General features: G+C 39.9%; 2 protein-coding genes across 2 annotated transcripts; one reads left to right on the top strand and one right to left on the bottom strand.

Moving 5' to 3' along the window:
* The first annotated feature begins 3,620 nt into the window (after nucleotides 1-3,620).
* On the top strand, nucleotides 3,621-16,176 carry gja4 (gap junction protein alpha 4). Its single transcript, XM_032581588.1, has 2 exons — nucleotides 3,621-3,884; nucleotides 10,003-16,176. Exon 2 carries the CDS (start codon nucleotides 10,012-10,014, stop codon nucleotides 11,131-11,133), a length of 1,122 nt encoding a protein of 373 aa, XP_032437479.1. The 5' UTR covers nucleotides 3,621-3,884; nucleotides 10,003-10,011; the 3' UTR covers nucleotides 11,134-16,176.
* A 3,272-nt stretch (nucleotides 16,177-19,448) lies between these two features.
* smim12 (small integral membrane protein 12) lies at nucleotides 19,449-21,975 on the bottom strand. The gene is made up of 2 exons (XM_032581589.1): nucleotides 21,911-21,975; nucleotides 19,449-20,565 (listed from the first exon to the last, which is right to left on the bottom strand). The coding sequence occupies exon 2, from the start codon at nucleotides 20,540-20,542 to the stop codon at nucleotides 20,267-20,269; it is 276 nt and encodes a 91-aa protein (XP_032437480.1). The 5' UTR covers nucleotides 20,543-20,565; nucleotides 21,911-21,975; the 3' UTR covers nucleotides 19,449-20,266.
* Nucleotides 21,976-25,667: the final 3,692 nt, after the last annotated feature.

Raw genomic sequence — 25,667 nt, 5'->3', positions numbered from 1 at the left:
TCTCCATTTGAATACAGTTGGTGCTAAGGAAACCCTCAAACAAATCTCATGTCCAAAATACACCCAACCACGTTCTTTTCACGATAGCGTGCAAGACAAGAGCAGCTGCCACAAAACAGTCAAAAATGCAGCTGAAAGTTGCTGATGAGTGATGTCATGTCTGGAGTATCAAACTGTGAATCAAGCACTGCTCAACCGGGTCAAAAATGGTACCATTAGAGTCTGTAGATTGAAACTGAAATTTATTTGGTGATTTGCCCAGTGAGCAGAATGTGGAGGAGAAACATTGTCTAAGAGAGGCAGTTTGGATGATAGTATGTCCGAACTACAATATTTTGACATTGAGCCTATGAGTCAAAATAGGCGAAGCTTAAGCTCACTGTTTGCTTAAGCTTGACTGCTTGCCACACTTTGTCCTGATGTCAGACAGTGAGGGGGAAAAAAAGGTCACGTTTCTTTTTGTACATATGCAGTGGCAATATCCTGCCAAAACAAACAAAAACCCCAGCACACAAGCATGGGTACGTATGCGGGAACCAGAAATTGTAAAAAAAAAAAAAAAAAAAATACAAATAGCATAAAAATGTTTCCGCTGGTTGCAAGTTACTTCATCATAAATGATGCAGTGAGCAGCTTGTCATTATTTAAAAAGCCATTTAACGCTGAATGATTCAACATGGTCAGGCTGCGAGAGAGAGCTTCAGGAAGCACAACACATAATTTTAACCAATGCACTGAGTCACCGCGGAGACCATCTATGGGAAATATTTGGCATGAACTACAAGGGAAATGATGTAGTAGTGTGATGATAAACAGGATTCTGGGAAACAAAGCACTCTTACTGCAGATGGATGTGCCACAACAAAAGGGTACAGTAATTAAAGATAAAGGAGACCCAAAGTATTACATTAGGAGCCAAATGCTACCAGTTTACCGTATCATGCTACAGTTCAGGTAATACCACCGGCGTCATTCCAGCTAAAGATCAATGTGAAGACCGCAGTAGCGTCCTTATTGATAAATTAGACAGTAATAAAATGGTGGAGGCAAAATAACTCACTTTACAAGAGGATTACTGCCGCCGCCGACGTTTTGCTTAAGCTTGGCTATCAACGCAGAACCCATCATGGTTTAACGGTCACAGTAAAATGATTTGCAGCTCAAATCTATTTGAGCATAAACCCAATAGAAAGTTGCTCATCCGCCTTCATGTTTATTAATGCCGTCAGTTTCATTTCATGCGCTCCTTGGGATGTCCTTGACCTGAATCCAAACAAAGCTAAACTGGTCTCTGTTTTTTTTGGCTGGGGGGGGCGTTTCTTTTTTGTTTTGTTTTTTTTCCCCCCCCACTGAGCTATTGGGGAAATTTAGGATTTTGAGAAAGATCCAATTCCTCGCAAAAAGACTTTAAACTTTTTCATAATGAGACAGCTGTTTTTCATATATTCCATTACGATCATGTGACATCATAGCATAAATAAATGTAAAAAAATAAAAATAAAAATTGTATGTTTGGTTGTGATCACTCTTGTTTTCTCTGTGTCTTCCCCGGGACGTTCAGGGAAAACAATTTTTGGACACCTTTTAAAGGTTCCGGAGAGTGTGGGAAATTTCTGAGGTTGTACTGTATGAATACGATGGGGATCATGTGTAAAGCTAAGTGATTGAATGTTTAAATATTTATATTAAATGGCTAAATATTTGCATTTATATCAATGTCTTCTGTGTATAAGTGGTGAAATGATGGGGATCTGGTACACCCCTGTGAGTGAGTGATGGTATATTCCTTCCCCAGCAGAGCCCTTTGTAGTTTGACTGACAGGTGGTGATTGCTGCTGTTGTAAAGCTGGAACCCACCTCTCTTTCATGAAGACATGTTGAATGTGGAAATATAAAACACTTGTTGCTTTAACCACACTCGACCTGTGTCATCATCTGCTCTGTAATCCAGCCACTAAATAAAAAACCCAGAGAAACCGGCTGCCTTCAGAGGTCACGTAATAAATGCAGGTCTCCTGTGAAGGTGTCAGAAGTCTGTTTTAGCACACTAGTGAACAGAAATACACCACTTATGGGGGGAAAAGCTTACCACAGGTCAACTACTGGTTATGCAGTCCACCAGTTTGGCTGTATGGGACAGCAGCAAGGAGAAAGAACTTGCTGGAAGTAAACTATAAGAAGTCTCATCTGCAGTTTGATGCAAACTACGAAAGGGGTATGGCAAACTTGTGAAGAATGTTTTCTGGTCAGATTAATTCAACTGTGACCAGTTTTGATCTACATGAAAAGCGGCATATATGGGAGACGTTGACACACATGGTGGAGGTAGGATAATGCTGTGGGCTATATATTCACCCTTCACTGGGAGAACAACCCTTAGCCAGAGCTACAATGGAATGGCCAAGTCAAAGTCCAAACCTAAATCCAAATGAGGATTTTTCTTCCAATCAGACTAACTAGATCACCAAAAAAATAAATAAATAAATTCCAACCTATTAAACATAGGTCATTTTGAACATTTTGAAGAAAATTACCATTTGACATCATGGTGAAAACACGGTGGTGGCACCATCATGCTTTGGGAATGCTTTTTTTTAATTGAAAGGTAGATGGAGTTAAATTCAGGTAAACGGAGGGAAACATGTTATAGTTGGGAAAAAGGAGATTAGACTCTTAACAGGATGAAGATTTCATTACAAATCTAAAAAAAAAAAACCAAACAAAAATAAAACTCCACACATTTCACATTTTTATTTGTAAACAGTTTGGAAAACTATACATCGTTTTCCATCCACTTTACATTCACATTACTTGGCGTTGGTCCGTCATGTTAAAGAAAAGGACAAAAATGTGAAAAGAATCGAGGGGCGTGAATACTTTTTCAAGGTGCAACATACATTATGATCGATAGTTTACAAAATATGGCGAGGGATTAAATCCACCCATTGTTTCAGCCGGTTGAAGAGCTTCATGGAAGTCGCGCACCGACTGGAAATAAGGCAAGTGGCGCCGTTATGTGGTGTGATGCTAAATTACAGTCTGGTGGACAATAATCAGATGGATAATGTGTCAGCTATCTCGTAAATCGATGCGTAAAAGTTCACTTCAAAGGATCCGAAGGGGTCAGGAAATAAATTCAATTCAAATCAGTTTTATTTATAGCACCAATTCACAATAAATGTCTCGAGGAGCTTTGCAAAAAAACCCAGAAAAATAATGTGTCAGTGAAGTCGCACATTCCAACTGATATAGTTATCAAACAGTACAGTAAGCTCGACTAATTATTCAAAGTAGGAAACACAGCAGATTACATCGAGTCATTTACGTGCAGATGTGAGATAAAAATCCTAAAAACAACAACAACGCTGTTTTCATTCCAGCCATAGATCCAGATGCTCAAATGTAGATTAGGATAAATGGCTTTCTATTTTTGTAATAGTAGTAATAATAATAAGTCTATCGGTTTATTTTAAGCTGATTATTATTATTATTAATAATATTTTATCTTTCATTCGTGCTTCCGTTTCATCTTCAGTGACCGCGAACCTCCAAAGTCAAACTAAAGCGCAACAGGCGGCATTTCCCCCGCCGCGCAATTATCGCGCGCGCTGACGGCGCGCCCTCATCCAACAGGGTCAGAGCTCGAGCGTCGGGGCGCAGCTACCCAGAACCGCTCTGGGTCCATGCATCACGTTTCCTGGACGGAGTTCCTGAGGGAGGGCCCGAGCGGAGAGGGGAAGAGCAGCAGGCATGGGAAAGTTCTCCCCACTTTTTCCGATTACGGCGGATCTTTGTAAAGGAGGCAGCGCACTTCAAGCGGCGTCACATCAGCAGAGCGACTCGGAACCGGCGAGGAGACACAAGCCGCTTTAAGAGAGAGAAAGGTAAGAAGGTTCACCTGGATAAGGGGAAAAAAAAAAAAAAAATGAATACGGATGGAATTATGAGAGCATTATGAAGTGTGAAGTCTCTTTTATCGTGAATGAATAAATGTTCTGGTTTGTGTTTACAGTGGCAGGTAAAAGTTTCATTTTTGCGTTTTTAAGAATAATTCCAGTAGGTATTTTTTTTTTTATGTCATTGTAATAGGTGACAATGATCTTATTTCAATCCCTTTAGGAAATGTGAAAGTTTCAACAGAACTTAATTTAAAGTTGACTGGTTTCAAAGCCCTCGTTCTGTTCATTATTGCTGCCGTTTTCTGAGTTGAGCCAGGCTCTTAGTTGTTATGTGGCTTTTTGGTGATTGATCAAAACTTGACTTTTTTAAAAATACAGTTTGGGAACTACGCTACTGGTATGAACATACGCAAAGTTTTCCAAAAAACAGCTGTGCTTTCAAAACTAACATTTTCTATCACTGACTTTAGTCCTTTTAGAGAGATGTCAAAAAGAAAGCAAGGCGCACATTGTAATTTTTATTTCAATTTCTGACCAGCTTATTTACTTTGGTGTACGTGAGCAAATGCACCATTCCTAGAATAACCTACAAATAATTTTGTTTTGTGTAAAACCTAGAAGCAGCCAGAAGATTTGTTTTTACATGTTTTTGCTGTTGTTATTGTAAGACGAACTTTTGCCATGCTGTGTTTTTAACTGTAATATTAAACCAGAGACGTTTGTAAGACCGAAACAAGAAACAATTGAGGCTCCAAATCCGCCTAAGCCTATACATCAAAATGTTTCTACAGCTTAATATTAACCTTTTAAAATGACAGAAAATGTGCCTGGAGTGACCTGAAGTTTGGTTGTGGGTACAAGAAACAGTAATACAGAAATATAGACTTTGTCAGCACTTAGATTTGTATGTCATTTATCTTTTGACCAGGGTTGTTACTGATGTGTTTACAACTGTCTCCTTTCCATTGCTTACAATTAAACATCAGTCAATAGAAGCATTCCAGCAGGCAATTTTCTACACATTTTTATTGCTTTTATTGTAGGAGGAACTGTCATCATATTGTGTAATGGAGCGTAATTTTAAAGCAACATCACCAACATCACATACCACATTCATTATTTATCAGAATCATTAAAGTGGTTCAAGTTTTCTGGAGGTTGTTGAAAAAGATTACAAAACTGCTGAGCCCCAACAGCTTCAAGTCATTTAACTGGAAGCTAGAGAAAGTGCTACAGGTACATTTTCTCCAGCTTTTTAGATCATGGCCATCTGTCCCCTCCCCCACCTGTTGCTACACACTGCTACTCAGTTAGTTTAGATCAGGGGTCTCAAACTCCAGTCCTCGAGGGCCGCAGTCCTGCAACTTTTAGATGAGCCTCTGCTGCACCACACCTGAATAGAATAATTAGGTCATTAAGGCTCTGAAGAACTGATCTACACGAGGAGGAGGTAATTAAGCCATTTCATTCCAGCGTTTTGTACCTGTGGCACATCTAAAAACTGTAGGTCTGCGGCCCTGGAGGCCTGGAGTTTGAGACCCCTGGTTTAGATGGTACTATTTACTTGTTGTGGCTTATTTTGGGATTCTTTTCTGGGAATTTTTTTTTTTAGATAGTAAATTGAAGTTGTGAATACCATAAATATAGGGAGCAACTAAAAACAAAGACGTTTAAATGGATATACTGTAGTGTCAATATTAAGGTGTGTGACAGCTCATTCTATAATGTTACTCAAACAAAAGAAATGATATCACTTTTACTGATGTAGCACATCAAAACAATAAATAAGTATTATTGTAAGAGCAAAAATAAATATTTTATATATTTTCAGTAGCAGCAGGATCACTTTACACTTTAATTTTGTGTTAACTCAGTGATACTATAATATTTTCATTTGGGCTTCTTATACTGTGAGGTCATCATACCAGCCCACTCAAAGGTACATTGTCAGCAAATTCCTCACGTGAATTTTCCCAGAAACAGCAAAGTTACTACGCCATTATCGTCTCCGAGTTGCTTGGCAGCCCATTGTCTCCTCATCCTGTCATAGGAGTTTTTATTTTCACATATGAAGAGTTATTTCTTCCCTGAGATGGAAGAAATAACATAAAAACATTAATAGCATAAACAAATAGACAAGCATCACAGCAAAGCCTGAACTCCCCCACACAGGATGTTTATTCAGATGTGTGTGTGTGTGGGGGTGTGTGCGTGCGTGTAGGCGCGTGCGTGTGTTGCCCTTTGAGCAAGCCGCTGTGTCATTCAACAATGTCCAACATCCTCCATTTCCTAACATCCTCACAGGTCAGGACAATACTTTATTGAATTCAGTCACAGTGCGCTGCGTTACACATTGCTTACTCTTATTACCTAATACACCAAACGCATAAACGGCTAGTAGTCGTGTTCTGTAAAAAGGGATAACGGCCTCTCTTTGGACGGGTCCTTCAAAGTTTCGTCGTAAACAGTTGCAGCGCGCCCTAATCCTGCTCAAATAAAATGCTAAGTTTAGTGCCATATGTTTTTGTTTTAGTTGTTTTGTTATTGTATGGAAGCCTCGCTCCTCTGCGTCTCGATGATGAGGGCCCGGAGCCCCCTCAGAACAGCGTGAGCTCATGGAAGAACTAATAAGGGAACCGCCGCCAGATACACGCGCTCTTTCGTGAAGAAGGAACCATTATGCTGAAAAGGTTGGAGAAAATTAGCTCGTTTGTTACTTACAGGATAAAACAACGCGCCGCTTTTTTGTTGTTTGTTTGTTTTTTTTCTTTTCCTTTTCTCGAAAACCGGTGAGAATTCTGTCATGGAAATAAAATGTACCAATTAAAATGTAATTGGTACATTTTCAAGCCAGTCCTCGCGGCGTAGCTGGGCTGCGTGCCCTTAAAATTAAGCTGCAGCAACAAATGCAACACATCTTGCATGTAAAAGGATATTGTCCACTTACATCTAATTGCTTAATCTAATTTCATCTGCCCCCCACTCTGAGATTAGTCCAAAAAAGCTCTCACTGTCCATGGTTTTAAAGTTTGTCTTCACCCCACACGTAGTCAGGATTTAGGAACCACATTAGAACCTCTTTGAGAAAAAAAAAATGCACTGGAAAGTTTTGCATGCTGTAAAAATAGCCATGAGTTGGAATGTTTTCAAATGCATTTCAGAATCTATGCATTTGGTGTATGTTGTTTTACCCAATTAAACAGCAAAAACAGACTTTTTTCCCCTCTCCACAAATTAAACTTAGAGCCATTACCTTTTGGAGGCTTTACTGTGTCAGTTTTTATGTCCCTCATTACCTGTAAGCGTTGTATTCTTTGAACTTTGCTCCAGCATGGGGGGGTTCTGAACAATGTTGAATAGGTTGCTCTGTATAACTTGTAACCCGGTCCTTGTTGCGGTAGAACATCCCCCACACAACGACTCCAGGGGTTCCAGTAATGAAGGGATTCTCAGTCTCTGGGGTTCTTAAACAGTCTTTGTAAAGAAAGTGAGCTTTTCATTTTTGGCACTCTGCATTCCCGTGCTCCACATGTCTTTTATATTCCTTCCAATAGTTTGTGTGCCTTTAAATGCGGAGCATTATGTGTTTTCCAGGAACATAGCACCGTTTTATAGCATAATCATGTAACTATGTTAACTTCAGTTATAAAGATGCTATATGCCTTAAAAGAAATGTGACTTTCTGCTTTAACGCCTTCAAATTGGGCCTCCGTCTCACAACAGTGCTCCTCTATTAACTCTTTAGCAACGTTTTTTCCCAGCGTTGCACTGAGAAGCAGCTCGTACAACGAGCTCAGCAGATGCGCAGTTCTGCCAGTTGTTTGCTAACTGCTGCTGGCTAGTCTGAAGGAGCTGAGCTGAGGCGTTGCTCTGTGTGGTGGAAGCTTGGTGGCTAAGAAGCCGCAGCTCAGAAGGGGAGCTTTGTCCTCCAAAGCCACACAAGGTGTTTTTCACAGCTGAATGGTTGCCAGGGAGATTAAGGGATTTCTCAAACGTGCATGAAAGAATCAAGGCAACACTCCACACGTGCTCTCGATGAGGGAATGACATTGTAACAAAGTCGATTTTACATGATTTTTCATACCCTTTAAGGTATGAAGGTAAGAAAGCCCTGATGTGCTATAGCACTGATCAAACCAAGTTTTCTTATTATAGAAAATACATTTAATCATGTTTTAAAAGGTAGAAAATGTGAAATAATTTAATAGAAAAATATTTATAAGCAGATGAGCAGTTTTAAGAATTTCTTTTCATTTAAAAAGGAGCTTTTGGAGCAGTCCTTTGCCTCTCATGAAAGTTTCAGATGATGGAACAAACTTTAATGTCAGAAAGGACAACCAGAATGAATACACGAAACAGTCTTCAAATGGGGATTTATTTTAGTAGTGAATAAGCTCTCCCATTAAAAAGAAAAACAAAACACTCATTTCCCATTTCCCAATCAATAATTTGTTTTTTCCCCAGTCTGTTTATGCCCAAATTTGTTTGAGGATTTGAAACATAAAAGCAAAAACAGCAGAAATGTGAAAGGAGCAAAACCGTTTTTCACAGCTTTGTGTATAGATGATGTCACAGCCAGTCATTGTATACAAAGCAAATTGCTCTCTATGTGGAAAGCCTCTTCTTGTGGAAATTTGTTGAAAGGACATATGGCCGCTTACTGGTAATCGGAAAAAGAAAAGCTAAAGTGAGCACTCTTACTTTTGCCCAGTGATCCTTTTTACACTGGAAAAATAGACAAGCTTAGTGAAAATAAACAGGTGGAGAGTAGATTTAGATTTAGCCCATTGTGAAACATTCTCTCAATTCAAAGCACTTGTTGCCCTGAAATTATGGAAATCTTGGCTTCAAGAGAAGGAACAGCCACAGGCTGAAGGATGTTGACACGACACAGTTCATGTCACTGGTAAAACAAACGGCTGTAACACAGTCGGTCGCAAGATCATCAAAGCAACTTTCCCAGATTAAAGTGAGCTTGGGCCAGCCAAAGAGTTCTTTTAAATCCCTAGATAGGTTGCCAGTCTGATACAGCTGCAACCTGCAGCTCTCAGACAACGTTTTTTTTTTGTATATCTTTCTTCTGCTTTCAACTTATGAAGTTGTATTAGAGTGACAAACTATGCTGTCAGTACATCCAGTTTGCTTTGCCAGTTGTGCGTTGATGCCAGAGTTTTATGATCCCTCTTAAACCATTTTTTCGGTGCTTTTTCGGCAAATGTGCTCAGTTACAGATATAAAACTGGAAATGACTGGTGTGAGTCGCTGTCCTTAACAAATGAAATGGAAAAGTTGTAAAAAAAAAAAAAAAATTATTATACATAAACTTTGGATATCAGTCACGGTAACCACAGTTTTATATAACCAGGACGTCTTGTCCCCATTACCTGGTTTGACTTAGCAGGCGGACTTAAAAAGAGCTATTATCATGCTGAGGGTCTGGTTCGCTGTCAAGAGGAGTTTTGTATTTAGATGGTTGAAACTCACAGTTGGGTGTTCTGACAGGACAAAGATCCCAAACACACATCAGTTTTTTTTAAGGGATAATCATAATATTAAGATTCCGGTTTGTAGATTGGCCTAGCATGGCTAGGTTTGTAGCACCCTACAATGGCCATCGCCTTTCTGCGTTATTCTGTACCATTCTAATCTCTCTTTACAGCTCAGACTGAGATTTCTCCCATTCACTTGGCCCGGTTGTAGAATTTCAACCGGACCAATCAGCAAACAGGAGAAGTTGCGAATGATGATGTAAATTTTCTGCGCTGTTCTAGTCTGCCTGTAGTTTTAGCAATGGCAGCACTTATCCAAATATTAGTAGTATGCCTATGTTTGAACTTATATGTACAACTGAATAACTCAATGCAGCTCTGGAAATATACTGCCAGTACAAAGGCATAGTTAAAAACAACACAATATGGGAATATTCATTCCCATGGTTGGTAACATTATCTCTGCGGGGAATTGGCTAAAGAAATTTAAATTGAAAAAATATATATTTTTCCTGCTTTAAAAAGTATCTTCTTTCAGTACATTTTCAGGGAACATTTGGTTTTGATTTTCTAATGTGTCTCATTGCCTCCTATCTATAATCTGTCCCTCTCAGGAGCAGAGGATGTCCAGAGCTGACTGGTCCTTCCTGGAACACCTGCTGGAGGAGGGCCAAGAGTACTCAACTGCTATTGGCCGGATCTGGCTCACCGTACTCTTCCTGTTTCGCATTCTGGTACTGGGAACAGCTGCTGAATCGGCGTGGGATGACGAGCAAGCCGACTTCGTCTGCAACACGAAGCAGCCCGGCTGCACTTCCGTGTGCTACGACAAAGCCTTCCCCATATCCCACTTCCGCTACTTTGTCCTCCAGGTCATCTTTGTCTCGACTCCTTCCATCTTCTATTATGGATACGTGGCCATCAGAGGTGGGAAGGACCCAAAAGCCCAAGAGGGCAAAGGTGAAAGTGGGAGTAAAAAATGTGAAACTGTGAAAGGAAGGGAGGACGCCAGTGTGACTAAAGAAATTGCAGAGCAGAAAGAGAAAGAAAACTGTGGTGGGAAAAGGATAGCGCCTAAAAAGGCATCTACTGAAGCTCCGAAACTGAAAGGGAGGCTTCTGAGGGCATATGCATTCAGCATCCTCCTAAAGGTCTTCTTGGAGGCGGGATTTATCGCTGGACTTTGGTTCCTTTATGACGGCTTCTTTATTGCGGCTAAGTTTGAATGCACGAGATTCCCGTGTCCTCATACGGTGGACTGCTTTGTCTCCCGGCCCACGGAGAAGACCATCTTCACCGTGTACGCTCAGGTGATAGCCGGCATCTCCCTTTTGCTCAACCTGATTGAACTCATCCATCTATTGATCCTAGCCTTTTCCTATCGCCTAGAGAAGTGGGATGAGGATTGCCTACTTCTAAGAGAGCAGGTACAAGTAACTCCAGCCCTACGAATGGAGACGCCCCAGGTTTATAACACCGGCAGGGACATCAGCATCCCCACACAGGGTAGGGAGGCAAAATTACCGGGCAACCCCTGTGAAAGCTATGCTGAAACGGTAATAGAAGTGAACTGGGATGCAGGAGAGACCGGGGATAACTTGCTTCCAAGCTACATGAACTGCATGAAATCCACTGGAAAAGCAAGTTCCAAACGATGCAGTCATTCAAAACAGTCAGATCAAACAGGGACGGATGTGAAAGGTGCCCATAAGGGACATGCAAAAAACCAGAAACAATATGTTTGACGGTAGCTTCCTTTGGTTTTTGACGTTTCTGCACATGACACTTAACAAACAGGAGTGCACAGTTTGAAGGAAAGCAGTATAACAACCACTGCACTGTGAACTCCATGCCTCAGAGGCACAGACATTTGCAGGTTGTTTTTTTTTTTGATAAACAAATCTATTCAAAATGAAGCATTTTGAGAACACTGCCAATGGCGAAATAAAAATGTGACTCCATAATGAGATTTAAGTCATAAGATGCCTTCCTGCTAGGTTTAATAGCAAAGTGATGTGGAAAAAACAAGCCGAGGGGTCTGGCAAAGGGAGCTACTAAGTGTTTATGCAAGGAAATTTAGATTTAAACGTACGCTTCTGAGATTTGCACTGAAACCCCAAGAGTCTTCTGGAACTTTGCTCTCTCCTAATGGATTTGTGCTCTCTGTGGAATGCACTGGTCTCTGGACCCCGCTTGGCTCCCAGAAGGATAATTGCGGCGTGGATGAAGGCACGCATGCATGCACGCACACAATATGCTTGTCTCCTTTCGCCCAGTGAGTTCCGGTCAATCAAAAGTTGGAGATGTGGCCTTGGAAGGCGAGGCGGGGATGTGGGGAGTGGGAAGAGAAGCCAAAAGATTGGGATTTGTGGGATGGAGCAACAGTAACGGTGACCATAGCATTTCAGCTATGAAGAGACTAGAGGAAGTGGCCGCGCTGCGTGCGATGGCATTGATGTGAACCTACAGCTGGAAACTTCAATAGGCAATAGCTGCAGAGCCGTCCAAAAATACACCTCTTCGCAATTTGTTGTTTAACAACCACAAATGTCAATGTTGGGATTTTATTGATTTGACCAACATATAGAAGAAAAAAAAAACGATGCAGTTTTGATTACACTGAACACAGCAACCCCATAGCAAAACAAGGCGGTGGTAGTGTCATGCTTGCGGAGATCTTTTTCAGTGTCTTACAGGGTTTTCTCCAGGATTTCAATGTGTTTAGCACCATCTATTTGTCAGACAAGCACTCCCACAGCATACGGCTATAAACACCGTGTTTCAAAATGTGGTGGTGTGTTCAGGGTAATAAAAACCACATATCCTGTTTGTTAACATCACATTTATGCATTCTTATACGTAGGTCTGTCTCATTTAATCCCAATAAAATACAGTGAAGTTTGAGGATGCAGAGCAATACAATGCCAAAAAGGTTTTTTGCTTTTGTTCTATGGACCTCAAATCCAGTAATTGCCCATTGAATGGACAAAAAGCGGTACAGAAATGTACAAATTCAGTGAAAGGGAGTGGTTGAATATTTGGACAAATGTATTTAAATGTAATTTTTATGGTGTTGTAAAGCAATCCTGGTCATAATATTTATTATTGTTTGAAACAAAAAAACAAGAATTATTCATCATTTTTGATGTCAGTTCATAATAAAGTCTAAGGGACACAATTTTGTACCATTTATTCACTTCTGAAGTTCAAGTTGATCTTTTTTGTTTATGCCCCCCCCCCATCACATTTTACAGAATGAGATTTTTTATTTGCCATTGTTTCCTTGTCCAACAATACACTTTATGCCATCCAAGCATTGTTGCAACGCAGAGAAAATGAATCCCTCATGCCAGCAGGATAAATAATAGAAACAAAGATATGGAAGAGTATTTCACGATATCATCAGTGCAGCTTGCCAAGGAAACCAGTGGAGGGAAATAACTTTGATTTAATGTCTGTTTTCTAATCAGGGGGTTATGGCTTCGCAGTGAAAAGAGAGCATCACTCATCCGGCACCATAAGCCTGCACAAGCCGTAGCGGCGCTATGTGCTCTATTTAATTTCCCCTGGAGAAGTCGGGCTGTTAATGCTTTTTTTTCTTCCTTTCTCATGTAGAGCAACTGATAAAACCCAGAGGTCAGCGCCTTCAACAAAAGTTCTTGCTTGGGTTCTGATACATTAAGGTGATATTTCTTTTCAGCAGTATATGGCACCTCCATTACCAGTGGGCGTGATGATAAGCGATTTTTATGGCAGGAAAAGGGGTTAATAGAAAACTTTAAGGGAACCTGGTTTTTGGAACAGCTTCAACTTTAGGAGCGGTCAAAAAAGAAAAAAAACTGGAACAGTGAAATCATTTATTTCCCTGTGGGTTACCAAAATTTTCTCTTCCAATAACGATAGGAATGAGACGCCTCAACCTTTGGAGGAATGTGGGGTTTTTTTAATCACACGCCCTTGTTGGGGACAAATTTGCACGTACCGCTGAGGCAGCAACGGCTACCGGGTTCAGTCCCTGCCGCGTGTTCGAAATCTTCTGGCATTTGCGAGCGGTTCTGTTATCTCCACTTTCCATTGTGGGCGCATGCGTCGGCCTCTGTGTTTTCAGCGAAAAGCCGTAGGGGTCAAGGAACACATTGCGGAGGGCGACCTGCCGGTGCCAGGCGAAGCCAGCAGCAAATCTGCAGACGAGCTTTTTGCATCATCTGTACTTACAGATTACAAACCAGAACAAAATAATGGGCGCCTTCTATTCTTTTTCACAGACTAAACATTCCACTACCGTTCAGTAACTTTCAGGTTGACTGGAGTGACTCTTGGTCTGACAAGTCTAAGAAACTTCAAGACCCACTACGAGTGTCTAGAAAGGGCTTGGTTCCTCCTTCAGAACAATGGGGCATTAATAAAGCTTCACAGCCATCACTGGTTTGATTATCTACTTTGTCTAGACTGTTTCCCCTCATCAATGCAATCGTTCAGGGCAAAAATGTATAAGGAGTGCCTTAGAAAAAACTAATAAAACAGAGACTTCTGCTTGTGTAAAGCTGTGAAAAATTTACAAACTAAAGTCAACTTTTTCAGCAAATATCCATAAAGTTATTCCCAGGGAACATCTGAGTTCAGATGCCACTGTGACTCTACTTCCTGACATTGTTGGAGTCACAGTGGATCCACTTCCTCAATTTATCCAACGAAAATAAATGAAGCCCATTTTTTTTCTTTTAAAAAAACAAATCAGTTCTTGTAAAGTGAAAGGAACAGCATACCTGGTTTCATTTCTGAAACACAAAAAGCAAACGCCTGGAGGGCACTTTTACTTAACCTGTGCAAGTCAACATTTTGTAGAACCACCTTTTCACAGCCGCCACTCAGAACTTTAACGTTCTTTGCAGTATGTCTCTACCAGGCAGGATTTCTGCTTGTTCTTTTTGCAAAACGGTAAAAGATCAAACAGGTTTGATGGGAAGAGTCTGTTAACATCAATTTGAAAGTTACCGGCCAACAAACCACACCATTGTAACGTTGGCTGTGTTTGTAGCTATAAAAAATGGTAACAGATTTTAAAGCGTTTTAATTCCCAGGTGAAACAATGGCTAAGACAAAAACGAATATGTGAACACCGACGTATACCAGCTTACGTTGTTGAGGAGATTTATCTAATATGCATTTTCATGTTTTCCATGTAATTAGTCATAAATTTAGTGCAAGTGTGTTTGTGTGTCTCTGTGTGTGACAGGAATCTTTCATTTTTAACTTTGCTGTCTTTTAAAAAAAAAGGTCCAAAAGAAGGTTCTGGGTTAGAAAATTAGTCTGTGGCTAGAAAACCTACAGACAAAACAACAGTTGCTTTGTTTTCAACATGCAACAGTTTAATGTGCCGTCCTGGATCAAATAAGCTTCAACTGAATTGCGCTGCTTTAAGGTTAAGTAAGGCTTATTTTAAAGACTTAGGACATTATTTAACCATACTTAAATTGAACAAATAATTCAAGGAAAAAACATTGGCATTGATATTTGCAGATGTCCTTTATTGTTTATCTTTAAACTTTTTCTTTTCATTTTTTGTGTTGGTCACTTAAAATTCCAGTAATATACATTAATACTTGTGATATAGTGAATCACAATCTCAAGAATTTACACAGGGGCATTGCTGAAACATAATGTATACAACGTTATATAGGTGTCATTATTCCTACCTGCCATACAAACTAAAAGTTCTACTCATTTCTGAAGGCTGTAGTGGTTAGGTAAAAACGCGACCTCGCGAACTCAGGAAGGGCCGACATGATTCGACCTCAAAAACTCAAAATGTTCCTGATCCGCAAGGACCCAACTGGCCTTCAAATAGCAGCTGCAGGGTGGACAAGGTCAGGAAAGTTATGCAAAATCTGTATTTTTGGATCAAGTCGGAGCTTGGGCTCTGTGGCATTGCATGGGGCCGCTCTCTATGATTTATTGTTTACGCTGCGCAGAGCTCATTTGAGGAAAAGGCAAGACGTGTGCCAACTTCTTTTGTTTGCCTTGACATCCGTTCAAACAACGCACGAGAACGGATTTGTCCGTATCCATAACAATCTCCCGTCCGCGCACCGTGCCTTCCATGCAAAAACAAACCGAAAAGGCTGTCGCCGATATCTAAATTTAACTGCTGGGACAGGAAGTGAGTCTGTATCTGTTTCCTTTTCCAGTATTGTTGCTCCCTTGGGGCATTGGTGGTTAGGGATTGTTTCACATGACAATGGTGCTGTGGTGGGTATCCCGGTATTATTTTGCTTTTTGTTCCCCTGTGTATGCTCACCAAAAGCTGTAGTTGCACTACTTTCTGCTGGTCTGCCCCAGAATCTCAATGAAAGACATTGTTTTTGTTGTTGCACCTTTAGAAAATGTGAGAAGATGCAACGGCCAAGGATACTTTTGCAAGGCGCTGTAGCTTGAAGTGTTAACATCTGCAAATAATTACCGTTTTAATGTGTAGGAATAATTTATTGCAAAAAGGGAACACTTTAGGGGGGGGAGAGTGGGGAGGCAAAACCTGCGTACCTCGTTTTAAAATTCAAAGCCGTGTTGCGCCAGTAGACTATAATGTGCTTGTAATTATGACTCTCGGGCGCATCTAGGATCCGAATATTCTGCTGGAGCACTTTCAGATTAGGTAAGCAATGATTAATTTGTAATACGCTTAAGTGGAAGTGTTCCCCTACCAGCCCTTTTCCTGGTAAACACTAGAATTACATCAGTGCTCTTTTTCTGCCAGCCCTAATTCACACTTGCATTGTGAATTAGTTAAAAAAAAAAAAAGTACACTAACGAGCAATTTTCAGCTAGCTTTACAGTGTAATGCTCCTTTAAGATATGATTTCTTGTGTTTTGTTTACAAAGGCAAGGAACACATGCTATTAAATTGCTTGGATAGTAATTAGATAAGATGAAAAATGGAGAAATCTCTTGAAGTAAATAGTATTTTTTTGCAAAAAGTTGGCATGTAAGAAGGAACGTTATTTTGCTGGAGGAGTGGCTGTATCTATTTAATTTTGACCTAAGTTGTCAATGAGTGCTATAGCTAGTTTTCTTCATTGGTAAGATGTTGTTGGCTTTCATAATTTTCAGGTATATATGAACACATCAACTGTAATATGGACCTTATTATTATTACTTAGCAAAAATCAAGTCAGTCAAGAATGTTAGTCTTTGTTTCCAACAGAACAATCCTCAAAATACAGAGAAAATTCTCACAAATCATTGAACAAACTTAAAATAGATAGACCAGAAAGAACAAAGCATTTTGACTTTCATCAAACAGAGTTACAATGAAATATTTCAGATCAAAGCATATTTCCAGCCCTACATCCCGTTGAGATTGTCTTCCAGAATAAGTATTTTAGAGTTATTTTTTATTTGATTTTTTTTTATCTTGATTCTTCAGCCAATCAGAGCTTGATCTGATTGGATGAATCAGATCAAGCTCTGATTGGAGCTTGATCCAATCAGAGCTTGGATCAAAGATCCCACATTTTTTGAATGTGATCCCACAAAAAAAAATTACGACAAATATTATGCCGCTGTAATATTTGCAATATAAAGGATGTCCAAAGCTGGTAGAGACATACGATGTATACATTTCTGTGTTCCAATAAAAGCTTCCCAACAAAAATACACAAACATATTTGCCCATTTTCTGACTTGACATCGGCCGACTGGCAGTTTACTCTGTAGGCTATACATTTAGAAAATAATTCAGCATTATCTTCACAAAAAAAACGAAAAAAATACTAGGAGAGCTTGAAATTGGATTTGCTCAAACATTTGTCTCTTATAAGAACTCACTGCATTCATTGTCACTGGGATGACATTGAAAGTAGATTATAACTATTTTTAACTAGAATAAACATTTTATTGCTACATATGAGTATCTTTGAAGGAGACAGTTTAAAGTTTTAATTTAAAGCAGTGTTTCTCAATTCCGGTCCCCTGCCCTGCATGCTTTAGGTGTTTCCCTTCTGCCACACACCTGGATTGAATCTGTGAGTGATTAACAGCCTTCTGCAGTTCTTGACAGTCATGCAATCATTTGAATCAGCTGTTCTGGAATAAAGGCACATCTAAAACATGCAGAGCAGGGGGGGGGGCCTGAGGACTGGAATTGAGAAGCACTGCTTTAAAGTAAGGACTTCGTTATGAAGACAGACATTTTCACCTGGTCCTCTCTGGTCCACATGAAATGGCCACAGACATAAAGCTGCACGCGTGTGTAGCTACAGTATCTAATAAAAGGATGTGGTCCCCGTCCAGGAGGTAGACGGCTCTATTGTTCATGCGACACTTTGGAACACAGTCTCCAGCCTGTCCATTCAGGATGTTGGATTGGACCTCCTTGAGCAGATTGAAATAAAAAAAGACCAGCCAGCATCACCCACACCCATTATCCCCATCATCCAGCAGGAACAATGGCTACCGCCCCCGTCCCTTCCCAGGAACCGCGGCCCTCCGTTCCCACAGTGCCGTCCCGTTCTGAGGAACCGGAGGGCCATTGTTACGAGGGATGACCTGTCCTCCGATTGTTCCCAGGAGGACACACACAGTTTTCACACAGTGCGCTCGCCGTAACTCCCAGCGCCACCTCTGCATCTTCACTTTGTGTTCTTTTTTTTTTTTTTGAATGGAAACTTCCTCCAGCCTAGGGTAATTGCTTCTTCAAACGTGTCTCATCCAAAGTGGAGTGGGCCATTTCGCTGATGGCGAACATAAGAGCAGAGACGAAAAAGCTGGAGATGGCTGCAGATAGCGCAGTATTTACCACTGTGGTGCCAGTGGAAGTCTGGGCTTCATGATCTCTACCCATTTCGCAAGCTGGCGGGGTAATGTAGCAGAACGTATCCTGGCACACTAGAAAGACTGCAGACCACTTTTATTTTATTACCACAGAACTAGTCTGGGACCCACTTTTAAAACCCCAAACAGTGGGATCAGTTCTGTTGCTTATTTGTCTCATTTGTCTGATTCAGCCTGTGACTAATTCCAGTCAAGTTTTTATTTTCAGACCCGCATTTCGCTGTAGCGATGACGAAAGTAAAAGCGGTCTTGACTCAAGCGCATACGTTTACCAGCACATTAAATGTCAGATCTCTTGTTAACATTCATTCCCTCCGGAGGTTTTTGGAAGTTCGAAGCGAGAGAAAACAAAAATCAGGTGAATGGTGGAAAAAAAGAATCAACTTGGAAGAAAAACACTTTGCCTGTTTTATATTTTCAAAGATGCTGACTGTGTGTTAAAGGCTAAACCCGCATCATTTAACGATGTCTAAGATTAAAGCTGCAGTATGTAACCTTTAGAAAAATGTTTTTTTCCATATTTATTAAAAATGCCACCATGTGGAGGCAGCATTCCGTCAGTATGACACAGATAATCTGTGCAAAAAAAAAAAAAAAAATCAAGCTCCTCCTCATCCTCTGAATGCTACTGTTAATGAACCGCTCTCAGTCAAAAACAACCAATCAGAGCCAGGAGGAGGGTCTTAGCGCTGTCAATCATCCTTGTGTATGCTGTTCAATGTGCTAATGGCGGAAAAACAGCTTACCAGTACAGGAAATCCATTTATCTGCAGTCATCAGTTGCTATGCAAACTAACATTAGCATTTGTGGCAAGCTATGTTATGGTGAATCAGTTGATTGTACCCCTGTACTCCAGTACCCCTGATTGTATTCAGGGGTATTGGAGTACAAGGCACAAAATACAAATGCAAACCTCACTTTGCAGATTACAAAAAAATAACAACACAAAAAACAAAAGTAAAATCCTAATAAATAGAATTATGGTGGTGAAATGTGAAAATTCAAGATGCATCAATGCTTTTTCAATGACCATGTTTGACATGATCCAACAGAGTAAAGACGAATGAGTTGATTTCCCTTCAGGAATAAGTTTCGCTTTTCAGAGCTGAATGAGAAGGTTTTTGATTAGCAAAGTTACTTTTTATTATGTTGAATATGCATTTGGAATGAATTATGTTTTTTTGTGACGCATATTAAGCCAGTTTTGTGTGATTTGTCAGCAACGGACACTTTTTCAATTTATGAACATAGATTTCCTTTATTTCATATAATTTCTTTGACAAACAATTTATACACCTGGGAGTACTAACCATCCAGACTTTCTAAAATGAAAGCATCATGTTCAGGTTACAAATAATACTCCTAAAAAGCTTACAGCTCCAACGAGACCTCCTGTACTGCTGGGCTTGTTTTGCCACACACCTTCAAAGGCCAGATGAGATAAAAGGAACAACAAAGAGCCATCTTTCTTTTCCCACTTCCAGCAAGATAATTACTACTTCTTTTCTAACATTCAGAAAAGATTAAAGGACACTCACTTTGAGAAACATTCATCTTGAAAATATCTTCGAATGAAACTACCAAAATAAAATTAATTTGAGTGACTTAATGATGAAGCCACAATAATATCTGGCTCACACTGCTGTAATATGACATGAATAAACACAATTTTTTTGGTAAGTGGAGATGCGCATGTAAAAACAATCAATTAGATAAACACTTAAAGGCTCAATAAATATGTTATTAGCGTGGCTTGATTGAAATGTTCATCTATGCATTGTGAAATCTTATGAAAATTCACCGATAGAAGATTTTTACCTGATTACAAAGAATAGCAAGAGTGTGTTTGGTTTTATGTGTTTACTGTCAGCCGGGCTGCCTTTGATTCTTCAGGAGATGACAAGTGAAAACTACTCAGGTGAGTAGAACAGTAGGTGATTTTTGTCCTCTGGTTCACCTCTTCGATTCCCAGGGAACCATCCTCTTGATGGAAAAGGAAAAAAACAAAACAAAAAAAAACTGCAAGAACAAGTCTGTCGCGACACGAGTTAGCTCTTCTCAGATCTGTTCCTGTTGAGAGCAGCTTTAGGCGTGAACTCCAGTTTCTCTTTAAGGCTAAGCACCTGAGTGCCGTCTGTTCCCACCTGTTCCTGCAGCTTTCTTTCCTCCCTCAGTTCCAAGATGCTCTTCTCTTCCTCCCGAGGTTTTGGAGTGCCTCTGATGAACCACTCCAGGTGGTAGCCCACAGCGCCGACCACGAAAGCGACAGGGAAGGTGACGTACGGCGCGTAGGTCCGCATCGCAGTCCACACTATGGGCCACATGCTGCTTTAATTTCCCAGGTGCCCTGAAGAGATAAATAAATAAATAGATAAATTATATAATAGTAAGAGAGAAATTGTGGCACAGATTGTTCTTTGAAGAACAGTAATAGAAAAAAAAACTATTTTGGAAACATCAACTTCTAATGCCAGAGTGGTCATCCTCTGTCTACTGGCCCCCTCTTGTGGTCAAAGCCAGATCCCTGCAGTTAAAACAAAATTAGTTTCCATTGTCAAGGAAATAAAGTCTAGTGTTTTTGACCAGAAAATAATCAATTCCACTGGTTTGTTGCTACAGTCAGTTCCAAGGTCTTCAACATGTAACACAAATAAATTAAAATGATTAAGAAATAAAAAAATAAGTGTGTCAATTAAAAATATTCATGTGGACAAATTATAGTCAATTGTGACAATTAGTCTCAGCAGAAACTTAATTAGTCTGAAAGAAAGGAGGGAAAAAAATAAGTTTTTAAAAAGGTGCAAGCTGATCACTTTGCAACTCCATTTTCTCTAGAGGAGCCACCTGTTGATAATTAGATAATCAAGCAGTTTAGCAACACCTGGCTGCTACTTACTCTCAAAAATCCAATAAAAGCAGCAAGGAGGCATTTTTTTGTGAAACAGTATTTCCACTGATTTAATGTTGTGAAAATCTGGTGTGGTTTTCTGTTCATATTTCAGATTAGATTAAAGCAATTGTAGAAATTTGCAGAGACTAGATCAATGTTATATCCTGCTAGCCAAAATCTTAGAACTAACAGATGGAGGACTTTGTTGTTTTTAATCATGATTATTTAAATCTTACAAATTATTATTTTACCGATATTAAAGGGTTAATATCTTTAATGTTACCAGCCGGCAGACTTCAGTTCTCCTATATTTGTTAAAAAGTCATTACAATGTCGCAAATTCGTCAGTTTTCTCAGTGCCGAATTGAAAACCTGGTCTCTGCTATTATTACAGGGTTCATTTTATGTCAGGCACCTTTCGCTTCACCTTGCTTACTGGTAATGTAGTTAAACATTCTAACAGAATTCGCCATTTTTGACTCAAAATACCACAAAACACGAGCTGACAAGTCGAATGAGCGCGCACAAACTGACCATGAGTTTAATTAAAAACTTACACAAAGAAACCCCCAAAACACGAACACGTTTAGATAAAGTATTGCACGAATATCAGCCAACAAAGTCAGCATCACCATGGTGGCATAGCTGGAAGTATTTGATATTCATAATCTTAAAACGGGCACCGGAAGTATGAACATTAATCTACTAGTTTACTATGTCTACCAAGAAACAAATTACTATCACACGATTTAGTTTGACCATTTTTGACCGCCGTTAATTCATTTCATAAGACCACACTCACCTCTGCCGTTAACACATTTGTTCTAGAGAGACGTCATTTCCGTGAGTTTCCAATTTCACTTCCTGTATCAACGTCATTTGCCAGTTTTTCTTCTGCGCTTTATCACCCCCTACTGGTAAATATAGTACACTGCACTGAATGCCCAGCAATATGTACTCCCTCAGCTACTTTTTCCAGTGACTAAAAATTATGCGTAATAAAATGTATCTCCGTATTTAAGTTTGTGTATATACAACTAACAAAATATCTAAAATGAATGTTTATTTTTATAAACGTCACCAGCTGGATTTAACAATTCACAAACTGAGGGTCATTGGTAAGGAATAAATCAGAAATCAGGTGACTGGTTAAAACTATAAGTCCTCTCACGTGGAACATTATTTGAATGTGTGATCTACAAGTCATATACACATGTTCTGGCTTTTCCTTTAAGTTGAACACATTCTGGAGTAAAATTGTTGATGTTATGCATTTCTTCTATGTATTTTTAAATGTGGAGCTAATGTCATCATAGCATTTTACTTTGATCGCAAGATGACCTTTCCTTTCCTGCAATGTTGTGTACTTTTTCATACCTGGAGACAATTAGATATCCACGTAAATAGCCATTCATCCATGACAATATGGTGTGTTGGTATTGGACAGAAACATAAAATAACAGATTGAATGGAGAATATTCTTTTTTTTAAGAACATTCATATCCTTGCAAGCAAGACCATTATAGACATGACCACTTTTAAAATGATGCTCACAGGTTCAGTCTATCGGATTACGCTGGATGACTTCCCAAGTTTCACAATCTTAATGGGTGTAGGTCTTTGTTGGCTCCGTCCTTCCCAAATCCAGTTCTTCCTGTTACGAGGGATCTGATCCATGCCTTCAAGCTAGAAGAAAAAAAAACTCTTAACACTTGTAACTTTCCAAACTAAGCAGCCGTAACATAGGAAACGGGTAACTTTCCAAAAATTAAACTATGTTTACATAGCTCCACGTGGTAAAAATTCCAGAGTAACCAGTCAAGTTTCCGCACCCATAGAGCACACAATTTATGTAAGGTCAAAGAAACCTGGAAGGAGGATTCCAGACCTGGATGACCTTACTCTTATCCAAGCTCCAATCTGCTCCGGTTTATACAAAAGGTCATTGACTGCATAAAGACAACAAACAGACAACATCCTTTCATACGCCTCGAGTACCACACCGTATCTGGATCTAGCTTTGGGTATACAAACACTCCATACTCCTGCAAAAATACTTTAAGGCAATGCTTCCCAGCCCTGGTCCTCAAGGCACAGTGCCCTGCATCTTTCCCTATTTTAACATATCTAAAACATGCAAAGCAATGTGGCTGGAGGACCAGGGTTGAAAAACACTGCCTTAAGGAACACACTCAAAACTTTCCCTGATCAGATGGACTTGGCAGCTAAAGTCCCAGGTAAAATACTTTAATGTCGAAGACACCATTTAGAACCAGTCCTCTTCCCTTTAAAAGCAATTGTAAGGAAACATGAACGGCACTCTATTTTTATATGCCACACATATAAAAACAGTTTGAATATCTGTTTTTTATTTAGGTTTAAAAGCTTTGTTTAATATACACTGTTGTCACACAATTGTCATGGAGAAATTTGCCTACAAACTGCGTCCAGTATTTGTTCAGGTTATCCTTCCTGAATATACTAAAACATGCTTATGTGAAACACCAAGACTAAGAAAACAAACAAACAAACAAAAAACGGAGAAAACACTAGCAGAGAAAGAATGGTGCATTTCTGTGAAGAAATACAGATTTAAAGTGGTAGCCTACGTCTCTCAAAGTGCATTTCTTTCACCCAATAGGAGAAGCAATATCAGACACGGTACGATGGTTTTCTGGGGAGTGAATCAGTAAGCCTTCTTTGCAAAGCTACGTCTGATTGATGACACTGATTATTCGGCCCTCACTCTGGAAACTTTTCCATTTAACAACAACAACAATCCTCGCCACCTAGTTGATCTATAGCAGTCGATAAGCAGCCAGCCTGTCACACAGTGGTGGCTGGCTTTCACTTAATGGTTTCTTGCAGTAAAGCTCCAGAGGGGAAAAAAAACACGGAGCCATGTCCAGATTTGTTAAAATTAGTTTCAATGAAACCGGAATTGTGATTAAGTTTAATCTTGTGTGGGTGATTATGTTTGAAATCATTCTTTAAACCTCTGCATCCCTCAGTTGCCAGGACTGGCATGTGATCAGTGCTGTCAAATAAGGAGAAATGTGCTCATCTCCTGCCACACACACACACACACACACCCACACACACACACACTCCCGCAGGCTAACAACATTGCCCGTGCCAGTTCTGCTTTGCCAGTTCTGCTTTACCAGCTGAACTTGGCAGCGGTGGGTCTATTTAATAAATGTCCGTTTGTTCGTTAAATGAGATTTAGAGCCGCGCTCGCCAATATTTTGCATCTGAAAAAAAACAAAAAAAAAAAAAAACAACGCAGCTATTTCTATCAATCCAAATCATGAGCCGAGCCGAGCCTGACAGAGCAGAGTGTCACAGCCCTGTAACACTAAAGTCCCGTAGTCTCGACCTATTTGTTAGAGTTAATTACAGATGTCAGGCATGGTCAGTGGTGGGAAATTTCCTCATTACACATGAGGAAAAGTGACAGGACTCAAGTTAAATCACTGCTGAATCACAGAAGTCAGGAAGAAAAAGACCATGTAATAGGAAATGGGTTTCAGTGAACCGAACCGTAAAACATGCTAAACCTTTGGACATGCATCACGTCCTCTACTATTCGTTCCACCCCCCTCCCATTTTGCTACATTGTAATAACAAATCATAAAGTGCTTTAATGGGATGATTGACCAACAGGGGGTGATGAAAATTTGTAAGAAATAATTAACAAAAATGTAATTCAAATCTAGCCTGGTAAAATCAGCCCCTCATTCTACGCTTTGCTTCGTACGGAGAATCCAGATCCTCTGTTACTCAGAAACAATTGCTTGCTGAAGGCGTGGTCTCTTGAAATTTGAAACAACCGGATCTGATTTCACCAAACTGTCTTACGCATTTCTCTTGCTCCGACTTTAGCTGCTCCACACTTGGAACCGTGGTCAACGCGGACAGAACGGCTTCGCCACTGTCGTGGTTTGGCGAATTGCCAGATGAAGTACAGGCAAACTTCATTTCTGAAAAAGCCTGTTTGCTGTTTGGTAACACAGTTAGTGGCAAACTGCAAACACAACTCTTCTATAAAGGCCAGGTTTGTGAAATGCAAATGATCATCATGGTAATGACATTACAAACAACATTTATGCGATTGTCTCCCAACGTTGGCGAATTACCCATCATCTGTAGCAATACTTTTTGCATATGTTGACAAAACCGTGATAATACTGACAACCATAATCAGTATGCTTACCATAACAATGGGATTTTCATATTCCATGTCTACCCAATTCGGAGTGAAGCACAACAATTCTTTCCACAAACTAATCAAGCAGGGGGACAGATGGTGAAGAAGAAAAGAACCAGATGTGGGGAGGAAAGACAGCGACAGCTGCTTATTCATTTTTTTCACACCACTTCACTGAAAAAGAAAACAAAGTAACTATATGGGCATTTTTAGGTTCAGATAGGGTCACACTCAACTTGCTGTCAAAATCGTGAACATTTTTAATCCTGAGATCAGGTGTCAATCGTGGCATATTTCTCTAGAATAAGGTATAGACAGCCATTATTCTTCAAAGCTTTTACAAGATAAA

Source organism: Xiphophorus hellerii, chromosome 13 (genome assembly GCF_003331165.1).
Source record: "Xiphophorus hellerii strain 12219 chromosome 13, Xiphophorus_hellerii-4.1, whole genome shotgun sequence".
Classification (NCBI taxonomy): Eukaryota; Metazoa; Chordata; class Actinopteri; order Cyprinodontiformes; family Poeciliidae; genus Xiphophorus; species Xiphophorus hellerii.
This window is presented reverse-complemented; position numbering and strand designations above follow the sequence as displayed.